This window comes from Oreochromis niloticus, linkage group LG7 (assembly GCF_001858045.2).
Source record: "Oreochromis niloticus isolate F11D_XX linkage group LG7, O_niloticus_UMD_NMBU, whole genome shotgun sequence".
NCBI lineage: Eukaryota > Metazoa > Chordata > Actinopteri > Cichliformes > Cichlidae > Oreochromis > Oreochromis niloticus.
The window spans coordinates 31,262,694-31,277,002 of NC_031972.2; the positions used below are offsets into that span (position 1 = coordinate 31,262,694).

Below are 14,309 nucleotides of genomic sequence, written 5' to 3' on the forward strand. Positions count from 1 at the left end.
ATTTCTTTTGTGGTGTTATTGATATTTGCTTTCACAAAGGGTGTAATGTGAGAAAAGAGCCCTTTATTTTCAGCATTACACAACATCTTCCTGACAAACACCCACTTTCAACTCAGGAGCAATTCATAGGTGACCTTCTACTGTTCCCAAAATATCGAGTGTCCCTCTAAAACATTGCATCTTTTAAAAAAAATTAAGTGCAGCAACCAATTTACTAGAGAGGCACTCTAACCTTCGCTGTCAACCTTGGAAGATTAATGGGTTAACGAGATAGGTTGAACCGAAGCTGTTCCAAAGCAGGTTATTCTGTTATCTGCTTTTATTTTCATATTTATTTCTCTTAACTTCTGCTTCCTGTCTACCCAAGACCAACCAAACTAGTGAGTTTTCTTTTTTCGTTTCCAAATTTGTCGTTTGGAAACAAAATTGAAATCAGTCACATGACTTTTTTTATTGATTTGGTTTAGTAACAAACAAACAGCTGACTTCCTGTTTCAGTTTCAGAGGAACTAACGGAGTAATTGACCGTGTGCAGATGTCTCAGGCCAGCTTTTCAGTTTTGTTTCCAAGACCAAGAACATTTCTTCATATTTCATTTATTAATATATGTTTATTTGTACTAGGAAACCAACATTATTCAGTGATACCCAGACCCTTTAGCAAAGAAAATGTTTATACATCCACCCTGCCAAGGTGAGCAGTACCTCATGTTTTTCCTTGAGGGGTCAGCACAGCAGATCGTCTGCCTCCACCTCACCCTGTCTCTACTGTAGCATGCTACTCTGTCACACCAACCGTCTGCAGGTCCTTCACTACATCCACGAATCTTCTCCGTGGTTCTCTTTTCCTCCTCTATTCTACGTCCCACCTTGACCTATGGTCATGAGCTCTCGTTTAGAGGTAGGGTGAGGAGTCCAGTCCATTTGCAACAGACTCAGACTAGAGCCACTACTCCTCCACATTCAAATAAACCAGCTGAGGTGGTTCAAGCATCTGATTAGGGTGAGATGTTCTGGGCATGTCCCACCAGGAGGAGGTGACCCTGGGATACCCCCAGGACAGGTGGGATTACATCTCTTGGCTGCCCTGGGAATGCTTTGTTGTTCCCCTAGATGGCCTGGAAGAGATGGTGATGAGAGAGGACACATCTGATATTAATTTTGTAAACTGCGGTCCCAATTAGTGCATGCTTTAGGATGGGACTACCTTATGATTGACAGGTTGTTACCCTATGAATGAGCAGTATTGCTGAGTTTCACTAAATAATGGGTGTAATGGGTGCATCCATTTTTTACATCCAGTCTATCACTTTACATTTCCCTAAAATATAGAGTGCGCTTCAGTAAAGCAGAGCATCGTGTATCTGCAGCCTGTGGACAGACAGCGAGGAGGAAACATGAGTTGGCAGCAGACAGCTGTGTTTTGGTTGTAATGACATCACCGCTCATTAGAGGCTCATCAGGTTTGGAGCAGGTGCACGGGTGTGTGTGTGTGCGCGAGCGCTCGTGCGTTGTCATCTCTGCAGGATAGCATCTTCCCCTCCTGCACGGCTGTAATTACCGCCCACTTTCTTGCGGCGACATGCCGCATCCTGACGCCAGTTAGAGCCACACAGAGGGAATTGAGGGTCTCCACTGAACCCAACGCCGAGCTTCTCTCAGCTGACCTGGCTGTCATCCTATCATCTGTTACTTTCTGCTTTTGCCACATATAGATCAGACCTTTTGTTACACGAACTGCTCCGAGTTTACACAGTGTAACTTTGTGTCTCTTTAAGCGCTGGAAAACAGCTTTGGTGATTTCCAGATGCAAGATATATGCATATTAAAAAACGATATAACTATAAATAGGAGCAATATCAGCTTTTTAGCTTCGTAGGGACTCTTTCTGATTGCTATTTCTGGCCGCAGTCTCTGTAAGAATGACGGCGTGTTTTGTTGTGTTGAACACAGAATTTCTTTGATCTCAGTGGTTTAAAGCTTTTGAGGATTTTACAGATAGTTTCAGAGAAACAGTAAAAGCCAAAATTCTGCAGATTAAAATAAAGAGCAAAAATCAATTCTAGCCACTACCAAGGGAAAAACTTGAGGCTGAAAAGCAAAAAGCTGCAGTTCCTCTGATGGCCACTTGGGACTTTATCCAAAAGTGAGTCAAATCCCCACCCATACACTAAAGCTCCTTTTGCTGCTGTTATTGCCAAATCAGAAAATCGTTTTCCATATAACCTTTATGGGTTCAAGTGTTTGTGCAGCCACAACTATTGCCATCTGATGGCCTTCAGACAAATTGCAGGTTTAAGGCACTTTCACGTTGGTCTCATTTTCTGACCTCGAAGCTACATCCATGTTTTATACTGTCTATGACCCAAACTGAAGCCGAGACTTCTTGGCTGATCCACCACTCAGAGATATCACAGCACCAACAACACAAACACAGTTGAGACATCCAGTTCAGTGACTAGAATATTATGGAGATGAAGCCAAGCGGATGCCAACATAAACTACTTATATAATTTTCTGTTTGTTCCAGGCTGTAAACATGTTGGTCATTTTTAAAGTTACAATGCCTAAATGTTTTCACCACTAGATTTCAGTAGTTTGCCAGTTGCAGTGAACCAAGTTCTGTTTTCTTACCTATCACCATTCAAGTGCATAATCCTAGCTATGGCACCTGCTATAAGACAAACATGTTTTAGTCAGCCAAGAGAGATCAAAAACATTAAATTTAGACTGTATTGGCTATGGCCGGTGTGTTTCTATAACTGTCTGGACTGGATCGGCCCTTGAGTTTTTTCCCCATCTGTGGAATGCTGCCAGTCTACTGTTCACCTCAGCTGTCAACATGGGTGAAAAGCATGCACTTTTACTTACTCCAGAAGACGCTATAAAACTTTGTGAGGAGGAGTCTGATACGGGTCAGTAATTCAGAGAAGCTAATCTGACCGATGAAAGCTGAACTGTCTGTAGTGCTGCTGATTTTGCTACTGTTAGCTGCTGTTAACCCTTGTTAGCTGTTGTTAGCTGCTGTTCCCTAGCATTAGTGATACTTTCTTTGAAGTGGATGTAACATCATTGTTTTGGTTTAGTTTTCGCTAATGATAATAAACTTGCTAATTATACACTATTTTTATTTGTTAGTACTGTACTTTTACCATGGGAGTCTATGGAGACTGTGCCTCCAGCAGCCAGTAGAAAAACTGCAGTTTTCACTTCCACTTTGACTTCATTTTTTAACCCTGCAGGTCAACACTTGGTTTACAGAGTGGTATAAAAACTCGTTTTGGTCCCTTTATATAATTTACCTCTTCAAAATGATTGTTCCAGGTTAGATTTTTGTCTGGGAACTCATCCTTCAATTTTTATTGAGGCTTCAGGGCTTCAGCGCTTGGACTAATTAAAGCTACAGCCTGCTGTGTCTCCTAGGACTGACCCCTGCTAACTGGTTTGAGTTTAAGCCTTCTATAAAAATAAATTAGCTGATTAATATCATGAGACATCACTGCACTAATTAGGAGACATGTGTCTGTGAGTTGCACCCTTACAGTTTATGGATTCTAACCAAGCTTGCTGCCATTCGGTTGATAACTAAGCGCTCTGCCTTCTTGTCCAAATATGGCCACTGACTCAAAATGATGTCATAGTATACATAGTCTATGGTTAGGACCTGGTCAGCACTAGGATACAGTCACTTAAGTTATGCTAAAACAGCAGTTACACACTTGTGGGAACAGAACATTACCTTCTGACCTAAAAATGACTTCACTGTCTGGATTGTCTGTAGATTTCTATTGTACAGCATAGCTCGGCATGCATAAATAGCACAGCTGAAACAAAATGACAGTTGCTGTATCACATTTCATTTCAAATGTTGAGTACAAATCTGCTGCAAGCCCTTGTCTTTCAGAGGCAAATTGGTTTTCCTGTATGATGCTGTGAGATAATGAAATGTTTGGAGAGAAAAGCTGCAGCGATATACGCTAAAAATTACTTGTCGCCATAGCTACCACCTACTAATCCCTGCTGAAAGCCCGGAAAGGATCAGCAGAGCCCGGCATTGTCCTTTGATTGACACAAGACGTACATGAATCTGTAGCATACACTGTGTGACTCCCAGCGATGTATTGTTTTAAATCAGCATGCTGTAGCAGCACATGTGTGTGAAGAAGCTGTTGTTCCTCTTTAAGGGTGACATATTTACCCGGTGTCAGAGAAAAGAGTGTCTTTTTGCCACTCAGCACTAACTGAATGCAATAATTACAGGTTGCAAAAAGGCTGCACAGACATATTACAGAAAGAAGATGAACAGAGGATGTAAACAAACCCCCGGCTAGGTGCACACAGCAACACAACAGTCAGGTGCAGAAAGTACTAAAGTTGCTGTCACACCCATCAATCAGTGAAACCTGCTTCATCCTCCGCATGGAGGGACCACAGCTAACAGTCTGAGAGAGACAGGGTGAAAGGTTTACTTATTACAGATATTCTTAGACTTTACTTGAGAGGCTTCTGGTTTCTCGCCAGATCTCAATCCATCAGAGCACCTTTGGGATGTGGGAGCCAACAAATCACATCAACGTGGACCAAAATCTTCATGAAGAAGAATTACTCTAAGGCAGTTCTGGAGTCAAAAAGGGTCCAACGCAGCGCTAGGTGTACACAACAAAGTGTCCACACTTTGAAAACACTGGCTTCTCAGACAGTTATGAACCTGTTCATATGCTGAGTGACGCAATACGATTGGCTGATTAGAAGTAATTCACTCCTCGCAGCCAGGGGCCATCTTTAGCATCTCAAAAACCCTCTAGTCAATTTGTTGTTGTTACCTGGGAAAAAAGTGGGCAGGGACAATCTGAAATGATTAAATCTGATTGGCAGATTACTGAGAATGAGTTAATCTGTCATGCCCGGCAGCTTGGAGTTTCTTCCACTGACGGCATGGAGATACTTGCTCAGTAATAAGAAAATAATGACATCCCACGGGTCCACTTACACACTCAAAACATCCTTCTTTCCTCCCAATCCTGTGACGTGTTCATGGTGCAGATGTAAATACAGCTGCGGTCATGGTACTCAGCATCTAGATAGCATCTTTTCAAACACTGACTGCTGACTCATCTCATCCAAGTCAGCTTTGTTGTCAATACACTGACAGTCGGGTACACAGAATATATGCTGGTCTCCTAGCTGTTGCATAGGATTTATAATGTCTAGTACACACAGTGAGTGTCGTGCAGCTCTAACTGCTGTTTTGGCGATGGCAGTTCACGTAACCAACATGAGTGCCAATAATAATAATAATAAGAATAATAAAAAAAAAAATAGCCTTAAAGAAAAGACAAATCCTTTGAGGTGCCACTATCATGAAGAACTAAACTTAACCTTTAAAATGGATTACCATTTTAATAAAAATCATTAACAAGGTGGCAGAACAGCACACTGGTGTACTGTCTCAGTTGTCAGGTGGGAGATCAATTTCATCCAGCCGCTCGGTGATGGGCGTGCTGAACAGAGCCGACTTCCTGAAGGGTCCCTTCAAGCTCCGGGCGGCAGTCACACCCTGTGACGTGACACAAAAATACACTATGACTAATCACTTCTTGATTAGAAGTCAATTAAATTCATCAGAGTGACGACTAAAGGATCTGACAGAAAATAACAAGCATGCAAATCCACAGAGCAGAGAGAGGTGATTAATGAGTACAAACACAGTTTGTAGTCATCATCCTCTTGACCTTGGTGGATAAGTGTGACTCTCCTGCTGCTGTTGTGTGTTCCCTGACATATTTCATGGTGCTATTAGAGGCTAAACGGTATTTTTTAAGAGAAGAAAACAGCTGCTCAGGCACTAAGGACAGACCGCAAACACAAGTGTTCATCATCAGACGGGGAAAATTGCTGTGCTGTCGATCACATATAACTTTTAGCCAATAAATAAATCACTTAAATAGAATTTAAATACGGATTTTTTTAAGGAGAGAAAAAGAAACCACTACCAGAGATAAAGCAGTCTGACTCACCTGTATCCGCTGGCAGTTTTCACTCCAAAATGTGATGGCCTGGTCGGTTTTGTAGTCATGAATCTGAAAAAAATGAGACCAGTAAAATGTCAGAAAGATTTTCAGGCTTTTATAGGAGAGGCTGATGATCTACTTATTATTTTAGATATTCTGCTTCTCATAGCAACTGTGTATTTCCCATAACCAAAATACAAACAACTCAAAGAGGAGGAAATAAAAGTATGGAAATTTATTTTGTAGTTTTGAAATCAGATTGTTGCTGTTTGGGGAGATTAAACACACACACACACACACACACACACACACACACACGCACGCACACAAAGTTTATAACTCTACATACACGTGTTGTTTCAGGTTTAAAAGGCACAAATCCCTCCACACAGAAATCCTTCTGGGTTGTGGAGCAGTACTCCGTTTTGGGAGTCTGTGGGTTCAGATCAGCACGAATCTTCTCACTGTGAAAACAAGAAGACAGAATCTAAGTACCAAGCAGCAGCACTTGTCTGTGATCCAGCATATACAGTTTTTTGTTTTTTTTTAAGTGTAGCATGATGTAATTAAATGATTTTGTAAACAACCTATTTACTATAAAATCTACTGAAAGTTGCTGCACCTTGAAAGGAGCCAGCTGAAGTGGTTTGGGCATCTATGCTTCCTGGGCGTCTCCTCAGAGAGGTTTGTGAAGCCCCTGGGCAGAACCAGTACATGCTGAGGAGAGACTATGTCTCTTGGCTGGCTTGGAAATGCCTTGGCTTCCCCCAGATTAGCTAGAGGAGGTGGAGGTGCTAGAGGGAGGTCTGGACATCTCTGCTGCCCACATAACCGAGACCCAGATAAACAGCAGAAAATGGATGGTTCTAGGTCTTTCCATCAAAAATCAATCAGTGCTTTCCATCTGAACTCCTCAGAAACAGATGATTTTTTTCCTATAGTGAGTGAATATATTGAAATAAGCCACACAAAAATTTTACCTTCAACCTACAAATATTTTCTAAGGTAAAGGCCTGCAAAGCACATAGATGTGGGTTGAAGATCTGTGCTCTCTCTTGTTTCCCAGAAGTTCTGAAGACCATTGCATTTCAAGTACAAGATATATCCAGCAGACCTGCAATATATTTTTATGTTTTATACACAAAGCTTGCAGTCTGAACAAAGACAGAAGTCTGAGTAACATGTCCAAGTTATCATATAGAACATGCAAAGAACACTATTTCACAGCCATAAGCTGCACGTTAGAAAAGTATTTTGGAAACAAAATGTATGTAAGAAGCAGAACTTGTTTTAATCATCCAATTACCCAGTTTACACCTTTTCAAGTTTTCTCCATTTTCTTAAATTTGTTTTTCTGTTCCTGAAATTTTCACATGGCTGCTTCATGTACTTAAGAAGCAAATTTGCCTTTAACTCCTGTGTGTAGGGCCTGCAACTCAGAAAATATTCAGAATTCATTCATAATGCTGAAGTTAGTATCATAAAATGAAAATAAAATCAACTGCTTCTGAAAGGAGTGATTTTAAAAAAAAAATATTATATGCAATTATCCATCTGCCTCATTTGCTATTAAGATTAGCCATCCTGGAATGATGTCTGACCATACAAGGATGGTTTTTGCTTTCTTCCAAATCTTTTGACTGAACGTAGCACACAAGCTGAAGCGTTGCATTCACTGGAAATAGTAAAGTCGTCTCGCCCTAGCAGGAGCAAGAAGCACTATTAGCCAGGCGCAGTCTGCTCATGCCCACACAGTCCAGCGAAGAGCTCTAATAAATGCAAACATGTGTGGGTGAGCTGATGGTATGCAGGGCGTTTAAGGGTCCTGGTGTAAGCATCATTTATTTGTATCGTTTCACGACACTCAGTGGCTCTGTGGTATTACATATAGTATATAAAATATGTCATACTGGACTGAAATGAAACCCAAAGCTTGATACTACGCCAATCTCCCATCTGGCTAGGATTATTTATACACAGTGTTGTGCTTTACATAACAGCCAATCAGCCAAATCATACAAGGCTATTGGACACACCGTTGGTGTTTGCTTATAAACCCAGGAAATTTAGTGTATGATTTAAAATCAAATGATGACACACTGTCTACTACTAGTCAAAAAGTTTTCATTGAAGACATTATGCTTTGCAGGCTTTTATGAGTTGTTAACGTGTGTGGGATGTTAACAACCACCTCTGCGGGGATGGACTTTATAAACCCCATAAGGGTGACTGGCCCCTGTGTAAAATAACACCATAAAGTCTGATTTAAAAGCTATCACAGCTGCGACTGAACAGTAAAACAAACCCCGACATGTAAATATTACATCACCTTCCCCTCAAGACATGGTCAGTCAGTGCTCCTCGTCTCCATAAACAAACCACTTCCAGAAATAATTCGTTTAACATCAAAAGACTTGTTCATAGTTCATTTACCTTATCATCTGGGCAGTGTGTTTTTTCAGCAGCTCGCCTCTGATGCCTGAACCGAGGAAAATATAAAAGAGAGGATGAACAGGGCATGCATAGAAAACCACCCCCCAAAATAAATAACTTTTTTGGAATTGAAATAAGAAGAGGTCACAGCAAATAATAAAATCTTTCAGCTCTTTGTAAATGCTTCTCTATTCTTTACATAGCTCTTAATGGTATGGGTTTCAACAATTTTTTACATTCTGGCTGGTGAAAGATAAAGACACATACCCTGTAACCTCACCACTGGACTCTTTGGAACAACATAAGCTGCTTTCAGCGTAGTCACAGACTCCATCTTGGCTCTCTGAGTGATCAATCACAGGATTTTTTAATCGTTGGAAAACCATAAAAATCTACAATTTTGGAGAAGTAAAAAATATTTGTACTTTTGCAACTGTACACCACCACAGTGGATTATAAATCAGACAATCAAGACATGACTGAAGTGCAGACTTTCATCTTTAATTCAAATGGTTTTACAAATGTACTGAATTATCTGTTGAGGAATTACAACTATATTGATACACAATTACTGGCCACTCCATTAGGTACACCTGTTCTTTTTAGGTACACCTGTTCTTTTTAATGCAAATATCGAATCAGCCAATTACATTGCAGTAACTCACTGCATTTAGACATGCAGACATGGTCAACATGATCTGCTCAAGTTCAAATCAAGCCTAAGAATGGGGGAGAAAGGTCGTTTAAGTGACTTTGAACATGACGTGGATGATCTGGGTATTTCAGGAACTGCTCATCTACACATTTTCCCACAGAACCGTCTCTAGGGTTTACAGAGAATGGTCCAAAAAAGAAAAAGAAAAAAAAAGTCCAGTGAGCAGCAGTTCTCACGGGTAAAATGACTTGTTGATGCCAGAGGTCAGAGAATGGCCCGACTGGTTTGAGCTGAAGGCAACAGAAACTCAAACAACCACTTGTCATAAGCAAGGTATGCAGAAGGACATCTCTCAATACTCCACAAAATAGCAAACCTTAAAGCAGATGGGCTACAGCAGGAGCAGACCATACGAAGAATTAAGGCAATTCTGAAGGTAGAATTGGATCCAACTTAGTGCTAGCAAGGTGTACCTAATTGTGTGGCCCTGAGTGACGATGACTTTGAAATCTCTGTTATAACATATACGTGCTGTGTCAGGGACTCTGTCTTTCAAATATGGTTAACTAGACACCCGATATTAGCTCCAGGTATATTAATTATTAAATTAAATTGGCAAATGTCATTAAGAAGTCTCGCGTGAACTTTTAACATTAGCTAAAACTCGTAAATGGTTCACGGCACTCACCTCTTCGACCCAGTTATGCGACATCGGTTTTCCAACTTTATGTCCCGCAGCGGCTGTCTGCTCGGTCATAACGGGAACAAAACTATGAAATTGGACTGAACGCACGTGAATGGAGCTGCGGGTAGCTTCGGGATCGTCTTTCTAAGTTAATGTTTACGAGCATCGCTTAGCAACAGCGTTAGCTCGACGGAAGCGTCGCCATGACAACAACAATAATGCACAACGTAGCACGTTCTAAGAAAAGGTAAACTTCCGGGTGGTATGCATTTTAAAACCTTATTTGGGGCCAACATTAGCAAACCCACATTTTTAATCAGACTTGGCTGGTGATTCTACTTTATAGCCCAGTAGCAACTGAAATTAAATTAAATTTAGACAATGCTTCAAAACAGCTAAGATTTAAGATGGCTGTCGAACTGTGGGACTATACGTTCCAGGTCCTAACCTGAGGTCCTCAGCCAAGGTCATCCCACACAATCTCAGCTGAGAACCAAGGCTGATCCAGCTTTTTCCGTCGGTGGACCCACTCTCTTAAACAAGCTTCCTAAGAAGGCTCCCTGTCGTCTTTTAAATCCATCTTAAAGACATACGCAGCTGTTTTCTGTGCCTCCACTTTAATTTACATTTATGTTCTCCTTAATAATTGTTTTATCACCTTCTCCTAATTATCCTTTTTAATTCATTTTTTAATATTTGCTTTTAATTTACCTATTTTTCCATTTCTAATTTTCTTTATTCCTTGCTCTTATCTCCATTTGTTGCCAGTATTCCTTATGTTGTTTCATTCCGTTTCCCATCTTGTCCTGTGAAGCACTTTGTAACTTTGTTTTGAAAGGTGCCATGTATAAATAAAGTTATTATTATTCAAGTTATATATAGTCTGTCAAATATCATCCACAGTTACAGAGGAGCTAAAAAGCTTTCTTCAGAATGAAAGGTGAATAAGACAGTCTTCTTCACATTCTTTCAGGTGAGCACAGAGGCAGAGCTTCTAGTCTCCAGGAGACAGCTGAGCAAGAAAGTGCTGTCCCGTGGGGTGCAATTAAAGTGAACGAAGACGACACCCCTGCCATCTGATCACCTGGTAAAATGGCTTTACAGCCATTCGCTGATTGATCCATCTACGGGTACAGCCATCCTGCTGAGCAAGGGTTGTGCTGCCATTGGAGGAACATTTCAGGTCAGAATTTTTTTCTCCCCCTCTATTGAACTCTCTTATTCTTCCATTACATAAGGCAGAGATTGGTTCAGCTGTGAACAGTGAAACAGCAACTATAAATCATCAAGTGAACATGAGAAAGTATAGTTGTATTAATATGATCGATACTGGCAGATTTTTATAAAGAATCTATATCTTTTTTAGACTGACAGACTCCAAATGCAGCCCTTAATACTTCAATGTGTCTCAGTTCAGATACATTGTCATGTAGTACACTAGAAAGCACTTACTTTCATTGTCAGTAAGGTGCTTCAAACTGTACATAGCATGTTGTGCATTTTTGGAAAATATAATGATTTCTGCATTTGTACAAGCGACTGATTTTTCGGAACATTTACAACCTGTTGATCCACACATCCAGAGCAATATACTTCTAGATTTAATAAACAAAGCCCAGCAGACAGTTTCACAATGCATATGCTATGTGTCACAAACTGGGCTACACAACCATGACAGGAAGGGAGGTGCACAGCAAATGACAATTAAAAACCTCTTCATTTGAAATTTAATAAACAAATAAAGAAGTTAAACTAACCACAAAGTGTGTAGCCAGTGCTATTACCGGTGTGAGTGAATGTGTGAGTGAAGACGTTGGGGTCTTCTCACACTCTCGTTCTCTGTTAGTCACTGAGGCGGAGGGGCTGGAAGGAGGAGTTGGCCGTCCAATTGGGTTCTGGGGTGCTTCCCTGTTACTGCGGAGCCGGGGGTGGTCTGCTTGTCTCCACCCCAGGGAAAAGGGTAACATCTCCTGGGTCTAGGTGTGGTTCCAGGTCCAGGGTACCTGGACCTGGGGCATAGAGTATGTTTGGGGAGTGTGATCGTGTGTACAGGGTCTATTTGTGTCTGTCTTCACGTTGGGTGAGTGCCGAGTATTTGTATATGTGTGCATGAGGGTAGGAATGCACGTTTGTGTCTGTGTGTGTCTTTTTGTCTGTGTCTATATGTCAGGTCAGGTCTTAGACTCCACCACTCTGGGAACATCTCAGGCCCTCCAAGGTATGGAGGCTTATCACCACTCTCCCTGTCGGTGGCTGAGTTCCCTGTGACGTCGGTTCTTGGTGTCCGGGGCTGGGCGCTCAGGTATGTACCGACTCACTCCCAGTGGCTGCTTGACGGGGCCTGGCGCCTGTGGCTCGGTCCACTCTGGCACAGCTGGCTGCCAGCAGAGCCCACGGGCACGTCACTGCAGCCCCCTCTGGCTTCTGCTCCGTGGCTTCTGGGTGCTCCTCCAGTGGTCCTCCCTGGGCTCTCGCACTGTGGAGGTCTCTGGATGTCTGGGGCCTGGATTTCCTACATGCCTGCTTTATGTCCCCCAGAACATAAAGCAGGCAGACTGAGGAGTCTGCTCACTGAAATGGGTGGCAGCTGAAATCAGGAGAAAACATGCGGTCTGCTAGGCTGTCACAGAGGTAGTCATACATGAGAGAGCAACATTTCTTTAATAAATATGTTAACAATCAGACAGTTTAACACTGCTGGTTTTAACATTTCTGAATATTTATCCCTCTGGGGAGAAAAGTGAAAGAAAGAAAACAGAGAAAGAAGAAAATGACAATGACATTATTTAAACAGAAGCATCAGATGAGCCTTCAGCTGTTTGGTGAGGTTGGGTTATGTCATATGGAAACCACAGGTATTATCAAATGTGTGGCATTCGACTTATCCTACTGCCAGGTTGAGTTATATCCCATTCATTATGTCATTAGCATTACCAACCAGAATTTCTGTATAGTATTCTCCTTTAAGAGCTTTACTTTATGCACCCCTTCATGTTACACCTCAGTTAGCTGCTTGTTTTATGTAATAAGATCTGCTTTGGGTGTTGTTTGGCTTATTATTTCATGTTTGCTATAAGTTGTTAAATAGATTCATCTCATTCTATCAGCTATTTCCCTGGAGTGTTTCTCAAATATTTAGGAACAATTTTTCTGTCCCAAAGTGCCTCTACAGCTGATCAGATTACAGATGTCAAGTGAAGAACCTTTGCTATAATGAATAGTTTGTATTTTTGTTATTTAATGGGTAATAGGTTTGCACATTTCAAAATCAATTAAAATAGTTAATTTGTTGTTTTAAGTCGTGCTCTGCTGGTATATTTTATCAATTTCCAGCACTGTAAAAATACATGGTAAGGGTGTCTAAGACATACAGTCCACAATTAATCAAGCAAGGGCAATAACGAGGTAATGGTGGAGATGCTGAGTTGGGTGATTGGTGATGTATATAGTTAGAGGTGGGGGCCGTAATGCGAATTCTGCTCAGGGCCCCATAACACCTTGGGCAGGCCCTGGTGCAGTGCACGTACCTACAGTTGCCCTGGCAGCTCCTGAAATGGCCACTTAAGGCTCCACAGACTCCCAAAAACTATTGAATTACTTTTCTGGCATTCTTTAACACATTCCTATCACTGATTTGTAAGTGCATGGCCTCTGTTTCCCCACCACCTACAGCAGAACACTGTTTCCCATTTTCACGTGATGCTGCAGCCCTTTTGATCTGAAGGTGAATGCAATTTGCTTCTAAATCAAGAAACTCCATCACTGGAACAAAAAAGCCCTTCTCAAACCTCAATTTGATTTTTTGTTATTTGGTCAGCAATCAAATCATGGACCATTTATTCATGCAAACTCTGCCAAATTTAACGCTCAGTGCTTGTTACCGTGGATATGAACCACAAAAACAAACCACTGAGAGTGTTGCTGAGAAACAGCGAGAGGAGTTTTCACTGTTAGACAGCCAGAGTGTCTGCAGCAGTCTACCCCCTCGGCATGAAGCACAGTCAGAAAGCAAATCAATGTTTTATGGATGCTCGACTGTCAAACTATGCCTCGTCATGGCATGCAAACTAATAGGTGTCCTCCACCCATTAGGTTACATCTATTCAACTATATGATGGCTGCATATTCCACATGTGCTGCACTGGAAGAAAAGCAGCAGTGGAGCGATGAAGTCATCAAAGAGTGTACTTTTATAGAAAGACATACTTTAAAGAATTTATTGCTTTTCAGTTTTTTCCGTTTATTTTTTTTTTCCGCTAAGGCAAAAGACAAAGGAAAGATAGCAAAAACATAGGGTTACCCACTCTCTGCTGCTTTCTGGAACATTCATATGCATAAAAATAAGAATCAAGTATATGATAGTCAAAGATGCAGTGCTATAGGGATGTGTCTTGGTGCTCTTGGGGCTCTCTTCATCAGCTGCTGAATCTTCCTCACATCTGTCTTCTCTACCTGGATGTGTTGTTTTCCTCTTCTTTACCAATATGGTAGATGCCCCACTGCCTCCATCTGTCTCTCCCTCACAT

The 14,309-nt window shown here is 41.4% G+C and overlaps 1 protein-coding gene and 1 long non-coding RNA gene across 7 annotated transcripts; one reads left to right on the top strand and one right to left on the bottom strand.

Moving 5' to 3' along the window:
- Window positions 1-43: 43 nt before the first annotated feature.
- On the bottom strand, window positions 44-9,941 carry spag8 (sperm associated antigen 8). Of its 6 annotated transcripts, XR_003220863.1 has the most exons (8): window positions 9,787-9,919; window positions 8,711-8,835; window positions 8,444-8,489; window positions 6,633-6,826; window positions 6,360-6,474; window positions 6,017-6,079; window positions 5,395-5,556; window positions 44-1,117 (listed from the first exon to the last, which is right to left on the bottom strand). XR_003220863.1 is itself a non-coding variant. In XM_013268529.3 (7 exons), exons 2-7 carry the CDS (start codon window positions 8,775-8,777, stop codon window positions 5,449-5,451), a joined length of 474 nt encoding a protein of 157 aa, XP_013123983.1. In that variant the 5' UTR covers window positions 8,778-8,835; window positions 9,787-9,925; the 3' UTR covers window positions 44-5,448. The 6 variants fall into 6 exon arrangements, 5 of the variants coding, with proteins under 5 accessions (XP_013123983.1, XP_013123982.1, XP_025764683.1 ...); XM_013268529.3 differs by having other exon boundaries at window positions 44-5,556; window positions 6,633-6,707; window positions 9,787-9,925; XM_013268528.3 differs by having other exon boundaries at window positions 44-5,556; window positions 6,633-6,707; window positions 8,711-8,786.
- LOC112841770 (uncharacterized) lies at window positions 9,899-11,815 on the top strand. Its single transcript, XR_003220864.1, has 3 exons — window positions 9,899-10,030; window positions 10,757-10,966; window positions 11,630-11,815. It is a non-coding gene; the product is annotated as an uncharacterized LOC112841770 (long non-coding RNA).
- The last annotated feature ends 2,494 nt before the right edge of the window (window positions 11,816-14,309 follow it).